Source organism: Synchiropus splendidus, chromosome 5 (assembly GCF_027744825.2).
Source record: "Synchiropus splendidus isolate RoL2022-P1 chromosome 5, RoL_Sspl_1.0, whole genome shotgun sequence".
Taxonomy (NCBI): domain Eukaryota; kingdom Metazoa; phylum Chordata; class Actinopteri; order Syngnathiformes; family Callionymidae; genus Synchiropus; species Synchiropus splendidus.
In genome coordinates this window covers 30,373,076-30,389,057 of record NC_071338.1, presented here as the reverse complement: position 1 = coordinate 30,389,057, position 15,982 = coordinate 30,373,076, and the positions used below count along the sequence as shown (strand labels likewise).

General features: G+C 44.5%; 2 protein-coding genes across 2 annotated transcripts; one reads left to right on the top strand and one right to left on the bottom strand.

Annotated features, from left to right (window-relative positions):
- The first annotated feature begins 272 nt into the window (after positions 1–272).
- Positions 273–2,850, top strand: nudt19 (nudix (nucleoside diphosphate linked moiety X)-type motif 19). The gene is made up of 3 exons (XM_053866076.1): positions 273–1,335; positions 2,104–2,311; positions 2,456–2,850. The coding sequence occupies exons 1-3, from the start codon at positions 556–558 to the stop codon at positions 2,617–2,619; spliced, it is 1,152 nt and encodes a 383-aa protein (XP_053722051.1). The 5' UTR covers positions 273–555; the 3' UTR covers positions 2,620–2,850.
- A 3,299-nt stretch (positions 2,851–6,149) lies between these two features.
- On the bottom strand, positions 6,150–8,945 carry si:ch73-167i17.6 (regulator of G-protein signaling 9-binding protein). Its single transcript, XM_053865844.1, has one exon. It carries the CDS (start codon positions 8,545–8,547, stop codon positions 7,807–7,809), a length of 741 nt encoding a protein of 246 aa, XP_053721819.1. The 5' UTR covers positions 8,548–8,945; the 3' UTR covers positions 6,150–7,806.
- Between the last annotated feature and the right edge of the window lie 7,037 nt (positions 8,946–15,982).

The window sequence follows — 15,982 nt, the reverse complement described above, 5'->3', positions numbered from 1 at the left end:
AGACAGGCACAAACTGAAAGTCCAATTAAATCTCGTGTGTAAGGAATAAAATACTACATTGGAGTTGTTGCGTGAAATCTAATGTCATGAATGAAGGAAACCTAATCTAATCTAAAATAATCGTACTTCGAAGAAATAAGCACCACAGTTGAGAAATGCATAAATGGAAATGAAGAAGTAAATGAATAAAAGTGGAAATAAAAAATATAAAAAATGAAAATAAAACAAGAGTAAATGAAGATATATATTTGTTTACATTGAAACGTGTGTTCATGCATTGATTTCCGTTACTTTTTGCGTCTTTATTTCCACTTTGCATTCTCCCACTTTTATTTCCAGTTATATTCATTATCCATTGTATCATTCGACGCTCCTGGCGTTTATCAGTTCTGGCGTTTTAAAGTGTTTTAAGACGTCCAGTCAAGGTCCTGTAGTTCATTCATCCCTCCTTTAGAGGGCGACAATGCTCAATGTAGACTTGGGCTTTCGTCACTTCCCGTTTCACCTAAACATATGAACCCACACTGAGTGACTTTTGACAACTTTAGTTTGACAATGAACACCGCTCTGAAGTACTGGAAGGAGGCCGCCACTGTCATTCTAACCGCCGGTCAGCGGAGCCTCGGCGCGGACTCTTTGTCGTCCAGGACGCCGGTGTCCTCTGCGGCGCTCACGCCGGCGGACAGCGCTCATGGACGGACGCTCCACTTCGACTATGACGTGTTGATGCTGAAGAGAAGCAGCAGAAGTGGCTTCATGCCGAACGCCTACGTGTTTCCCGGGGGTTTGGTGGACTCTTCGGACTTCTCCGGTGAATGGCTGGACGTTTTTAAACCGTTCGCTCACTTGACTCATTTCGGCTTGAGACGCGTCGAGCAGCCTCCGGAGAGCAGACCTCCGATGTTCGCCACGGATCGGCGGACCTTCGGCTCTCCCATCACCGGCGACGTCGCCTTTCGCATCTGCGCGCTCAGAGAGACGTTCGAAGAGTCCGGCGTGTTGTTGTTCGTGGCCAAACATGAGCGGGAAAGTGTGTTGGACAGGCTGAGGGAGGGTCGCACAGGTGAGCCTCTGCGAGACAGCGCCAAGGAGCTGACCAAGCGCGGAGAGCTGAGCAGGTGGAGGACCCTGGTCAACCAGGACCCGTCCAACTTCATCAGGATGTGCAAGGAGCTGCAGCTGGTGCCCAACATCTGGGCTCTGCACGAGTGGGGCAACTGGCTGACCCCGGTCGGTCGCGACGGAGCCGCTAGGTTCGACACTGCCTTCTTCATCTGCTGCCTGCAGGAGGTCCCAGACACACTCCAGGACCAGAAGGAGATCGTTCGCTTCCAGGTAAAAAGTTAAAAGTTGTGTTTCAAAAGTATGAGTGAAAGTGTGAATAAGTAAAACAAATGTTAAGACAACAATGTAATCATTCAAACAAACACGTACATTTTTTGAATAATATTTCAATTTCCAAAGAAATACTTTTTGGTGACTTGTGAAGTTACTGCGAATATTTCACCACCCCGTTTTTATCGGTTCAAAATGAATGTTTATTTCAATATGTTCTCCAACCTCATAACGTTTAACAAACTTTTGCATGTACAAACATTGTTCTTTTTAGTGTGAAATGTTCCTAAACGTTGTTTTTGTATATTATAATCATTGGGACTTATAATTGCAAAGTTTTTGTTTGTCTACGTGTTTTATCATCATCCCATAAAAACATTTGCGATTGTTTTTCAAATTATTGTTGTATCGAGGAGTAAATCAACACATTGTTCAGCTGTTCAATGACTGTGGCGCTGCAACTAACAAACGGCGCTACTTCTTGTTTTCTTCAACTGCCACAGCTGATGTTGAGCCCACTAGCTGGCACTAAAATTATTTCTTCTTTAAACAACCATTTCAATGAAACCTGGCATCACAGTTAAATCACCTCCTGAGGTCTGGAAATGAGACTCCATCAGCCCATCACTAGAAAAAGCAATGGATGTGCTGTAGAGGGGGTTGAACCAGGTCAAAAAAGTTAATGTTTCATATCCACTGTAAATGTCTGAGTCAATCATAAAACGCAGCTTCGTCTCTTCAGTTGAACTCCATTTCTCTGTGTTCCAGTGGTCCACTCCGGCAGAGGTTCTGAAGAGCTACCGCGACAGACAACTGTGGATCGCTCCTCCGCAGTTCTACGAGCTGAGCCGCATGTGTCGCCTCACTCGACTCGACGACCTACACCGGTTCTCCAGCGAACGGGCCGTGGAAGGATGCGAGCAGTGGCTGCCTGTGCTCAGCAGCGATGGAGAGGGATCCGTGTCAGCGCTGCCCGGTGAGATTGCAGAGCGCAGACCTCAAGTTGAGGTCATGGGTTAAGGAGTTTGAGTGAAGAAGAGGACCAACATGGCTGCCTACCTTCAGCCTGGATGCCATGAAGTCATCCTGGAATAAGTGGTTTCCTTCTGTTGCCCTGCAGGTGACAGGCTCCACCCATTGTCGGTTCACTCAAACCCTGAGGCGGATGCTTCCCTACACCGCTTCGTGGGCTCAGAACCTTACACTGTAGACATCCAGATGACCATTCCACCCAAGTACAAGCACCTGCAGCCGCTCATCGGGCACCAAGACAGTAAGCTCTGACTGTCAAGTGCCCAGAACTGGGATCATCTTTCATCTTATTATTTATAATCTGATAAATATTTAATTTTTCACGTGAAACTGTGACCTTTTTTTCTCGTCCTCATGATGTCGTTAATCGATTAGACCACACGATGGCGCCAGGAACTCAAGAGTAAGTCAATACTGGCTTTAAATCTCGAGGAAGAGCTGATTTCTGTGTCCTGTGACTAAATATTAACTGATGTGACTGACTGCTGCTGATTTCAAATAAATTATTTTGTGAAATTTTTCTCGAGTTATTGTCCACCTTGTGGTAGGTACAGTTTTCCAGCACCTCCAACCTTCCTGTCAGGACAATAACATCACAGCCTGGTGTTTGTTCTTCAGATGTTCCCACTCACCTGATTCTTCAGGACACTTTTATATCTTAAACTATATTCTCATGTTTCCTAAATCTTTTGTCCCATCAGTGACCCGGTTCTGTTGCCGCCGTCCTAAGTCCGTGGCTCCTCATCGGTTCTCCTCCCGATGACAATAAGTGCTCCTGAAAGTGCAGCGAGCTGCTCAAATGAGCTGAAGTCAGCATCTGAAGACATGCAGGTGAACGCTAGTGCTAATGTGCTGAAATATTTAGAAGCCGTGTGAGGATTTGAGGGGCGGGTACATTTGGGTGACCGGACTGGAACGCCTCTACATCCGGTCCGCTGAACCGGCTGAATGTTCCGGTCAGCAGTTGGACACGCTCCGAGTTTGTGCCTCGTCATCCTCACACGCAAGCAGACGAGTCGCTCTCTTGCTTGGTTTGTTGGACTCTTCATGAGCGTGTATCAGCTCTACTACCTTGCAACTCGCGATATGTGGGATTCAGTATTGATGTCATGCTGCCTTGCTGTCTAACAACTTTGATAACATGGCTTTTTCACACATATGTGGTATCCAATGATTTAAGTTTGACTCACTTCTTGTTTAGAAACTGGAGACAATGTGCGATTCTGCAAATAAGTCAGATACAAGGACTCAGTATACAAGGACTGCTCCGATTCGAATTGACTTTTTGTGCCTCAAGTTGATATACAGTGTGCCTGTCTATTGTGTTCGATCCAGTGAATCCACCTGCACTGATATGAGAATTTTACTGGTTTCAAGAGTCAAAACTGTTTTCTATCTGACCCTTGACTGTGAGTTTAAGAGGTGCCATGCTCTGCCTGGCAGCCTGGGTCACATGGACTCTCCCCGATATGTTGGACTCACAAGTAGCCCGTTTTACAAGGACCCATAAGGTTTTGTTGGGCAGCCCACTAAATCATTGAGTTGGACTCGCTTCTTAGTTTACCAAAGAGCATCTCAGTTTCCTGCTTAGCCAACCCATGGACTTGGACTCGTTCCCTCCCTGAAACATACTCCATAACTCAAATGTGCGAGGCTTGGTGAGTCCAGTCCATGAGGATTACCTCTTCCTGACAAGCCCCATTGTGAGTCATATTCCATGAGTCTGAGTCAGTAGGCTGAATACGAATCGTTGGAGCAGAATTGTTGATCAGACAATGATCAGTTTTGTTTTTTTTTATTAATAATCTGCTGGATTCCCCGCAGCTGCAGGACTCTAATGTGGGCGGGCAGTAAGGCTAATACTCACATGTTGCATTTACACATCCATGTGCGTGCGTGGGGCACGCTAACAAAAACAGAGGCCAACTTGAAATAACATTGCTTCGACCTTCTGTGCAGAGGAGAGAGTCTGTGGAAGGTTTCCATGGCAACCCATGCTGCCTTCGAAGGCCCACAATCTTGGTCCAGATGAGGTGATGATGCGGCGGTCCGTCGCTGCCAAGTGCTTCTCCACCAGCTTGTTGGTTACTAAGCGACAGGCATCAGTCCTGTAAACGCTTCTGTCGTGTTGGAGTGGAAACAAATAACAGCAGACGAGAATGTCAGCTTGAAAATGTCATCGAGGACATGTCAGATCCTGGAGAGCAGGTCTCCCCTGAATCACTGTGCTCTGCAGGAGCGAGAGGACCGACGTGTTTTTAAGACGCTTCCTCTCATCCTGCTAGTTAAATCCCTTCCTCTTCTCCCCCATGTTTAATTAATCAGCTCCCTTATTTTTGGAACTCTGGGGTGGCTGGGATGACAATGCAGGTCTGTCCGGGAGTTTCGCTCTTTGTTTCTGTCAAAAATACTGCTGAAGAAAGAAAAAGATCGGCAGTAATTGTTTCCTTTCGGAGTTTCAGCCATAAATTTACATCTGACCTTCAGAAAAATCCAACTTCTTGTGACGATATTGAAGCTAGTGAGGCTTCATGAAACAGGAGCTTCATTTTCAGAGCCACTAGGTGGCGCTCTCTGCTTTAAAAGCTTTGGGTTTGAAGAACCATATCAACCAAGCCTCACATTGTTTTTAAACAAAGACATTGCAGTCACCACCACCCTGCCTGCACTCTCCTCTTCACCTCTCTTCACTTCTTAGCTCTGCTTCCCATCTTTATAGTCTCTAAACCACTCAACAGATTTTACATTATCTTAATAGAACTGACTGCATGAAGCAACCTGTATCACTTGGCTAAGGTTAGTGCCAAAATACTGCTCATCAACCAGGTCAAAATGAAACTCTTCCCCTGGAATTCTACTGTAGGGCAACTGAAATCCAAAAATATTGCAGCAGCTGAAATTTTGAAATACATAAAATATATAATATACAAACATATATAAAAACACTTATTTAAGATTTTACCTCTATTTATTATTAATCAAAATGTTTAAGCCAAATAAAACATCCCAATACAATAGGCAACCCCCCCCCTCCACCCACCTGTGGCATCACCCCAGTAATAACTTTTAAGGGGGTTAAATTAAAATGTTCCCTTTTTTTGTGCAAGTTGTATCTCTATAATGTCCTGCACCCTTGATGTCTTTGATATAAACGTCTTCTCTGTCGTCCTGCCTAGTCCCACTTTCATGACTTCCTCTGCATTGCCACCTTTCTCCTCTCCGTGTGTACAAACCACCTGTCCTGCCTCACTTTGTCTCCATACTTCTCCACATCAGCCGTGCTTTTCTTGTCCTTCCTGAAAGTTTTGACACTGAAATATCCAGCACATTATTTGCTGAGGTGCCACCCTTCTGTTTCCTGGTCAGAATCTTAACATGATCTGTTGGACCAAGCAGTTTTAAACAGCAACAAGAAGTATTTTAGATCAAGGCTAGTCCAGTAGCTGTCACACCGCCAACAACATGACGTCAGCCGTCGCAACTTTCCAGGCAACAGCTTCTGTCTCAGAGACGTTGTTGACATAAAAGTTTGTCGTTTCACTTTAATTAATTGTGATTCCCAGAAGGTCCCGGCGTAACTCTCGATGTCCAGGCTTATCTGTCTGAGTTCACCCACATGCCGCTCCACAAATAACCTCAAATGCTCTTATAAGTAAAACCATTAGTGGGGGAGTTAACACTTTTTAAATTAAACACGGTTCTAACCCTCCAGGGGGGATTACGGCCCAGGTAATGAGCCTCGCCTTCCTGAGCCAGCAGTCGACTTGAACAGCGCCTTGTGGTGTTTGAAACTTTTATTATCATAAATAGACTTGATTGTATTTACATGACAAGTCAGTGTACAAAGACTCACAGGTTGGTACATTCGGTGTGTGAAAGGAAAAAGCCCTGAAAGGTCCGTAAGCATTTCAGCGTTCACTTGAGTAGACGTTTATTTGTTTCGCTGTGTTCAACCCTGCTTTTGTTACTCTGAGCTTGTGAGTCCTGGGGACAGTTTTGGTTCTCAAACTGTGGTTTTGTGTTAAAGGAAGAATTGAGATGGATGAAATAATTGCAACCCTATTTGGATACGGCAGGAAAATAAAGACATTCCCTCATATCAAAAACTGTTTTGGATGAACAACATATAGATTAAAATGTATCAGCATGATTACAAACATTAGATTTGCATTGGTTGTTCCACATTTATTTTAACAAGTTAGCAAAATAATAACCAATTTAAATAGCCAAGTTTTGGCAGCAGAAAATTCTAATCGTTACGGAAAACAAAACAAAATCTCTGTTTCTCCCTCACATTTATTTCTTTATTTATAACGCTACGAGGTCTAGTTAGCCAAATCCTAGGGATTATACCACAATAAACTAAACATATGCGTTCATAAATTAGAATTAACGATTTAGCATAATCGCTGGAATCGTTGCTAATGGTTCTTTAACACTTTTTAGTGTTTAAAATGAAACATTTTTTGGCGCGATTCACATTACAGTTTATCAACGTAAGCCGGTTTATGTGCGGCTCAAGCTAGCATGTCAGCTACACATGTTCACGATACGTTTGGACTCAACCTGAGAGCAAGACGTCGGACACTTTTGCAGTAACTCGGTCTGTTAGCGACATAAATGATTCAATTTTGGATTGTCCTGCAAGATATGATGCTAACAAAAGGCCAACGTAAGATTAGCACGACTACTTAACTTGTAATTTGTCGCTGTTCTGCTCTCATTCGCGTCAACCTAAATTGTGTGGCGACAAAAACGCTAGCAAGGACATCTGCATCAATGTTTGATCGAGTGTAGTTCGCGGACTTGTGACACACCTTCGTAAACAAAGATGGCTCCCGGAATTATCATTATCAGTATGCTAGCTAGCATTTGGTTGTGTCGCCGGGAGGTTTTAGGAAAAGTGCATTAGCGGAGCCAACATGACACAAAACCCAAATGTAGTATGACGATTTCACTACTGCTACTTTCATCAACCTAAGCTTCAAAATACATTCAGAGTTCATGAAAGTTTTTTGTGAACAGGTGTCGGCTGTCAGAGTTTGTAGCGATGCCTCACTTGTTTTGTGTAAAACTGTAGTAAAACTGTAGCAAATAAAGATGTATTCAAGTGAAGTCGACACAGAAGAACATCGCCATGATAATCTCGCAGGTGAGTCTCTCAGAGAACATGGGTCATTTTCGCAACCGCCTCAGCGAGGGGGCGCTTTTTTTTTTCCTTTTTGAAACCCACAACTAGCGAACCTTGGAACTCAACAGTAGAACTACTCCACCCATCGTGGACACATCCGTTTAGGAGTGGGCTACATTTAGTTTCCACGCTAATCCGCCGGGATTACGAGCTGTTTACATCATCCTGATGGACGAGCTGTCATCTCCAGATTTGTTCCTCCCCAAAAACCCGACTCTACTTCGCATCTACGCGGTGCCGTCCAGAGTTCAGGACATGTTGATGACCAGGTATCCCAGGACCAGGGCCACGGCCACGATGACGAAGAAGCCCAGCACGGCGCAGATGGACGCGATCCCCGAGTCCCTGCCCCCGCCTCCGTCCTCCTCCTTGGGCTCCTCCTCGCAGATGGAGATGACACCCACGGAGGAGTTCCCCACACTCATGTTGGACTTGAGTTCGGCCCCCGCCTCCTGCTTGGCCTCCACGGCCCACGGCGCCACCTGGACCTTCATCTCCATCTCCTCCATCATCTGGCTCACCTGCGTGATCTCGCTCTGCAGGTCGCGGAGGTCCGCCGTGTCGATGTTGCTGTCCGCCTCGTACTTCATGTTCTGCACGCTCATCGCCCGCGCTGCCACGGTGCTGGTGCTGCCCGTCATCCCGGTCTGGATCAGGTGTCGGGTGGGAACCTTGAGCGGGAAGTCCTGGCCGATCTCCAGCGAGCGCTTCATGTCCACCTCCAGCAGGTCCATGCTGCTGGAGAAGAGCACCCACAGGCGCTCGTACTCGGCTCGGTCCTCCTTGCTGATGCTCTTGTCCTTCAACAGCGAGGTCAGCTTAGTCCTGTTGGCCACCGCCAGCTCCTGGGCCTTTTTGCGGGTCCGCTTCAGCTCCTCGCGCAGGTTCTGCGAGTCCGAGGTGCTGCCCAGAGCGATGACCAGGTGCCGGTAGCAGGCGGTGACCTTGTTGAGCGCGTCCAGCATCGTCTTGCACTCCTCCTTCCCCATGATCAGTAATCAGCTGGTCCGGAACCGAGCCCTCAACCGTGGTTTAGTTTCCCCTCGGAGCGCACCAGCAGCTCAGCGAATCCCCTGAACGCAGCAGTCACAGTGAAGCGCCGACTGTCCATGTCCCTGCAGCAGCCGCGGAGCACAGAGGCTTAGACATAATGCGCCTCTAAATGGCTTTACCTTTGCACTCTAACGCCACTGGACCTTCGGCACCGGCCGGATCCACAGGTGTCACGACGCCCCCGTCCTCGGCCGAAGTCCGCTCAAACACGGAGAGCACCGTCCGGCGCTCCGGCGGTCATGCTGGGGGTGCGGAAGCTGTCCACTTCAGCACCACGGGACAGTCGCGTGTTTAAATATCAGTGGGCGCCTTGTGCGGTCACCGAGCTGCTCTGTGACAGGCTCAGGCTGAGACACGGGAGATCCGCCAGCATTGGCCCGCCTCGATTTACAGCGACGCGAAGAGTCGCGTCATTGGCTCGTGTGCGAGGGTTGTGGGCTGGACCGAACCGTTCAGTCGAGCTGAGACTTTTGATAAACACCAGGCAGCACCGTCGTAATCCTGAGAGATCTGAAAACATTTTTAAAGACTAATAATTGTTTCTATTATATTATACAATAATACATTATATTATATTTACGTTTATTTTAATGGAATGTAATGTAAAGCTTTTGAACACGGAAAATATTATATATAGTATAAAAAAAAACATTGTAATAAAAAAAACTATTAATAAATTAAATACATATTTATCATTTTAAATATTTTTATTCCCTATAATCATTTTGACGTCTGACATTTTTTAAAAAAGTAATCCCATACACAATTATAATGATAAGTAACCAAAGTTCATGATAAAAAAAAACACACTGAAACACAAAACTGTCTGACAGTAAAACACAACAACACAATAATGAGACCTCACACAGACAACCACTCTTCAGAAAAAGAAAAAAATATAAGGGGCAGAAATGATCAGAACTCTTCCTCAATCTATATTATTTTTATTTTTATTTTTATTTTTATTTTTATTTTTATTTTTATTTTTATTTTTATTTTTATTTTTATTTTTATGTAATTCCCCTTAGGACATCATAAATATTAAGAAGCCGCCAGGTATGTGTGAAGTCAAGGCACTCTCTCTTAAGTTGTTTACAAGACGTTCTCTTCTCTTCAAGAGGTGAGATCATTGCAGTAGTGTCCTGATATTTCTAAAAATAAAATAACAAATCAATTGACTCCAACCGAGGTCCTTAGATCTACACATCCTGTGAGTCATGGCTGAGCTTCTGGGTTGTTATTGGTCCTCATGACACAGAAACTCTTTTTTCCCACACCAAACTTTCTGAGCACCAGATGTCTGGGACTCTCTCTCCAGAGCATCCTTAAGTTCCACATTAACATCCTCTGCTCCTCGGTGTCAGATGGAGAATGTTGTGTTTACTTCGGGTCCTCCCGCTGTGTCGAGCGACTGACGGAGGCATGTGCTGTTTCCTCGCTCTGCTCTTTCTGCATTATTGAAGTGGATGATGCCTAATGATCCGCTGGCATGGACTTATGGCGCTAGCTGCTGTGGAGGTCTGCAGGAGCATCGATCCTCTTCTGTACTGTTGTCATCGACACTTTAATTCAGTATCAGTCTGTCATTCAAGGATTACACTTATTCTCTCACCTCACTCACATTCACAACTGTTTGGACTCCAGATTTATTTATTTGTTTATTGTTATGCAGTACAGCAATGGGAAAAATAATATGTTGTTCAAGCACAAATAAGCCAATTGCTGATTTTAAAAATGGAATTTCATTATTATTATTTCATTAGAAAATGTAGATTTTTTAAATATAAAAGTGTAAAAGTTTGAATTATTTTACAGTGAATGTTCTCAATCTCAATCTCAATCTGAATAGAATTATATCGTATTTGTGCATGTGTATTTTTTTTTTAAAGGTTTAATGAAAACTAAGAAAAATGTCAACTCAGCAATTTTAACATTATTATTATTATGGAGCTAATTTAGCAAGATGGACAAAAATATATATTTCTATTGACCAACATTTGGCTATTTAAATCTGTATTAGAGTTTGACTGATTTATTTAATGATAATGAATGATGACAATACCAGATGAGTAAAATTTGTAAAGAAAACATAATTGTCTTGATATAAATACCTCAATTGAGGTAAGATAAGATAAGATAAGATTGACTTCATTGATCTCACAAAGGAGAAACGTACCGTTACAGGAGCCCTTAAGTAATAATAAGAAATCATTTGATGATTTCTTTTAAATTAAGCTCTTTTGGTTTCTTCACTTATCATTACCAAAGTCCAACCCAAGTCTTACAAAAAACATGTTTATGGACAGCAGAAAATAAAAAAGGTTAGGATAAAATCATGCCTTGCTGGTTTATATTGGTACATACTTCCTAAATATGACTGTAATTTACTTCACAGTCGACACTGAGCAAAGAAACAATCTCACAAGTACAGATGTGAATCAGCGCATGAGTCAGCGCTCTTTATTGTGCTTCGTTTTGTTAGTGTTGCTGGATACAGCCGGTCTGAAACCACATGCTGCGTCGTCTTTCTGCAGGAGCTCTTTGTGTTTTCTGATCCAGTAATACCTTAGATGGATGGATGGATGGATGGATGGATGGAGGGATGCATGGTTGGAGGGATGGGTGGAGCGATGGATGGATGGATGGATGGATGGATGGATAGACTTAGAGACTTAGACTTAGACTAGACTTTATTGATCCCTTTGGGATGACTCCCTCCGGGAAATGTACATTTCCAGCAGCAATAGAGGCAAGAAAGGCCATGCAGTCAGGAAGAGCATCACTCAGAGAATAAAATAAAATAAAATAGGTTATTGCACCAGAGAGACGGTTGCATGGATGGAGGGATGGGTGGAGCGATGGATGATAGATGGAGAGATGGATGGATGGTTGCATGGATGGAGGGATGGGTGGAGCGATGGATGATGGATGGAGAGATGGATGGATGGTTGCATGGATGGAGGGATGGGTGGAGCGATGGATGATGGATGGAGGGTTGGAGGGATGGTTGCATGGATGGAGGGATGGGTGGAGCGATGGATGATGGATGGAGGGTTGGAGGGATGGTTGCATGGATGGAGGGATGGGTGGAGCGATGGATGATAGATGGAGGGATGGATGGATGGTTGGAGGGATGGTTGCATGGATGGATGGATGGATGGATGCATGGATGGATGGAGGGATTGAGGGATGGATGGAGGGATTGAGGGATGAAAGGACAGTTGGAGGGATGTGTCCAAATGAGAGGAGAGGGATTTACAGATTTGGGTGTTGATTCAATGATGGTTGGAAGGATAAAAAGATGGATGCATAAATGATACAATGGATGGAGATATGAAGGATAGATGGAAGGAAGGAAGAAGGGTGAGAGGAAAACAGGTGATCTGGAACATATGTATTGAATGATGTTGGATGAATAGGACGAAGGATGGGGGGATGGATTGACCCATCAGTTGGAAGCCACACTTCATCATGTGGAAACTCCACTGACCACCCTCAAGGACTTCTTCCTCTCGTGATGTTGTCAAATATTCCACTACATGATCTGCAGGGGTTAATCCAGATTACCGGGTTCCTAAAGGTCCTGGGATTATAATTATAAGTATAATGCCCACTAATGCATCTTCTAATGGGGACCGCCGCCTCGCTCTCATAAGGACTTAGACGGAGAGTGAGGCTGCCGGCTCTTACTACACTCTGTGTGATATCCCTGTCAAAGGGGACCGGACGGTGTCACTGCCTGACGTCACATGCGGACGCATGGACGTCGTAATGTCGCCACAATAATGGAGTGTGTGTGTGTGGAGGCTTTTATCTCGACAGCGTTCATGAAGGACGGAGCTGGGAAATATCGGATATCACTTCATGAGTGTGTTGCGTTCGGTCGTCGTGTCATGTGACCGTGTTTACTCATGTCGACCTCACAAAGACTGCATTACCACGGACCTCAGCGGGCCCTCAGGCCACACTTTCCCCAAGTCTGCTCCAGATTTTTTTTTTTTTTTGATAAATTTCTGTTTCGCTTAATCCACTCTGACATCTAACTTGAAGTGGATTGGGATTTGAACACATACGCATCCTAATCGTGTGGATCAGAGTGCGCTGACTTCATGTGTGAGGGAATCAAATCCCTTAAAAGCCAAGGAAGACTTGAGTGGCTGTCAGATTTAGAAGCGTGGCTGGCTGAGAGTGGTTTGGGAGCTCAGATGGACGTTTGTAGTCGCAGCAGGAAGAACCAACCGGAGGAGGAGGAAGTCTGTCTGCGGGTGAATTATTCATGCAGTTCATCCTCGGTGTGGTCTCTAACACACACACACACACACCAGACTGACCATCACAGCTTGGCTTACCTTAAAAGCCCCGATATAAACTTTGTATTGATCATAGCTAATGTAACTCTACTCCGAGGAGCATGTGCGTGTGTGCACGTCTGTCAGTGCGTGCACGTGTGCGTGCGCTGTGAGGAGATCAAACAAGTCAACACTTCCACAGAAGCCATTCTGAGTCATTAGAGAGTGGAAATATGTTTTAAAGTAGACTATCATAATCCTCTCCAGCGCTGTGATTCTAAATTTAGGAGGAAGCCGAAAACTATCCTTAGCAGCTGCTGGTTGAAGGCTCAACTTTAATCCAATCACTACCAGATCAACTCAACTACAGCAAAGAAAGCCACAGACAAAAGCTGCGTGCGTGCGTCCATGAGTATTTCACCTCATTTCTACGAAAACGGTTCCAGAATTCATGTCAAAAGTTCAGTGAGCAGCTCACAGACGTCATGCGTCCAACACCAGCTTCATGATCCAAGTCCCACCTTGTGTTCCTCTGTAGAATAAACCTTTGTATGTTCTGAACATGTAAGCATGTTTTTACAAATGGTGGGACTCGATCAAAAAAAAAAACAACTCAAAAACAGACAGTAGCTTTGGACTTGGTCTTGCCTTTCCCTCTCTCATCCTCAGTTGAGGATAAAGAGTGGAGAAGGTTGCGAGCAATATCAACAGATCGTTGATCGGCCAAACACCTTAAAACATTAGCAACATCTCAACCGTGATCTTTATTCCTGAATTAAGGCGGCTTTATCGGCGAGGGCTCAGTCCAGGACTTAGCCAAGGTACTGGATTGTCACAGGTTCGGGCACGCCGAGGACCATTAATCGGATTGTAGGTTGGTAGTTGGTGAAATGCCAGCTGACCTCTGGGGATTTGTTTCATTGTCTGCTGATGAGACCTGGCAAGCTGGGGTCGCGCTGCCAGTGGAAAGTTCCAGGAGGTGACCCACGCCAGTCAACGATTACATCGGCACCACTTCTCCAAAAACAGGATCCTCCAATAGCAAGGAGGTCTGGTGGATGGAAGCACCAGGGTGTCAGTGTTAAAAGGCCAGAGTGAGACCTGAAAATCCAGCAGAACTTGAACGCAAGACACACTTTACGCCAATGTTTACAACATTTCTGTTTCTAAGAATAATGTTTGTGATTTGACCTCTCTTTTATCTGCTGATTTTCTTCAAAAACAAACCTCTCTACTCCAAATTGAGTGGCAACATACGGTGATAAAATATAAAAATAAAAATAGTTTCGGATAGTTTAGGGGGAGTATGGGCCGTAATAGCTAAAAGGCTTCTTCATATGTTTTGACCAGACCAATCGACTACAGGAGGGTCAAAGATTGATAAATAGGATAAAAAAAGATTTGATTCTGAAACACACACTCGTGACGCCATTGAGATTTACAGAGACGAAGATGATTCGCACGCATTTTGGCGACAGACGCATGGCGGAGTACAGCTGTTTGTTGAGCTGCATAAGAGGCTACCTACCAAATATTGCACATTTTTGCTCCAAAAATTCCCACTGATAGATGAAAAAAGGATCCTGGTCTTTTACTGAATCCCAAAAGAACAGTAGTTCATGGTTAGAATTACAGTTCTGACAATCGGCCACACGACAACTAGACAAACTATGCCGATCAGGAGCCTCAAACTTGCAGCCCGCGGACCATTAGTCCCCTGGTTGCCCAACTGTAGCGTGAGTGTGACCCTCAGAGGGCATCCCCTCTTTGTCCAAAGTAAGCTACACTTTATCAGTCAATTCCAATGGATGACACTTAATGTTTACCTTGTGATCCTGTACTCAAACTCAAGGTGGAGATACTCTATTAAAATACACAGAATTTTCTTGTGAATGTAATAGTTGTCATATTATTACCCAAAATACTTTAATTATGCCTGGTTTTATGGTTGAGTATTGCGTCTTGCTCCTACTTATTTCTTCTTTGTGTGTTTTGGCTTTAAATTGTGGCAGTCCCCTCCCTCTTCCCTTTTTTTTGTAAACTTTATTGAAGAGGTGAGTGACCACGTTTTGTACTCATTGCCATCTTGCACTTTAATTCTTTGCACTTTAATTCTTTAATTCATCTTCTATAATCCTGTCTTTTTGTATTTGTCAGCATTGTTTAGTGTAGATATTTCAGTATTTTTAAGCATCGTAAACATTGATTTATTTTTTATTTTTTCCGCTCAGTGCCGGTGATGTATGTATTTATTTTCAGTGTGGAGCGTGATCAACTGTAACGCTGATTTTGCTTTGCTTCACTTGGAATCAGCGACTAAAGTGTCCTGCTGCGAATGTGCTCTGCTTCTTCTTGAGCTTAACAGGAACACAACACAGAAGCGCACCGGTCACACAAGTAAGTAGCAAGCATTAGTGCTCATGGCACCACAGCACCGTGCAATTGAGCACAATTTACTTTTCATCTCCCGTGACCTTTATTACCTTTATTACAATGCAAAATGTGGCCCAAGGTCACTGAGGCTTAGCCTCTAGTGGGCCCTCAGTCATTCGAGTTTTAGACTTCGGCTGTAGCTGAAGCTTAGAGCCACTTCCGTCTCCCAAATGTGCGCACATTTTTTGTTTTTATGACAGTTGGGAGCCCAAACTGTATACAGCTAATGAACCAATTGTTTTGACCCAGTCCTTCAGTCTTTCTGGGATGCTTGGCCTCTGACACAGCCCTGAACACTTTTGCTGTTTGTGTCCACACATAGCATTTTCAGCGGCAGGTACTTCACAGAGTACTTGTTTCTGTTCCATGGTCGTGCAATTTCCCATCCTAGTGGTGGAGTGGACCTTCACCTGTCCAGTCTTCTTCACGAGGTAGCGATGGCGTGCGCTTCCCTCGGTCTCCACTTGCTTCTATTTTTCGCTCTCTAAATGTTTCTTTCTATAGAAAATACCTGTTTGTCTGTGTCATCCCAACCCCAGGTCTATTTTCCTGGAACACACACACATCTGCTCCAAACCACTCTGCTCTCCACTTCAGTTTGCTTCATTTCACTCCAAAAGCCGGCATGTCAACAAAAGGGTGGTGAGGT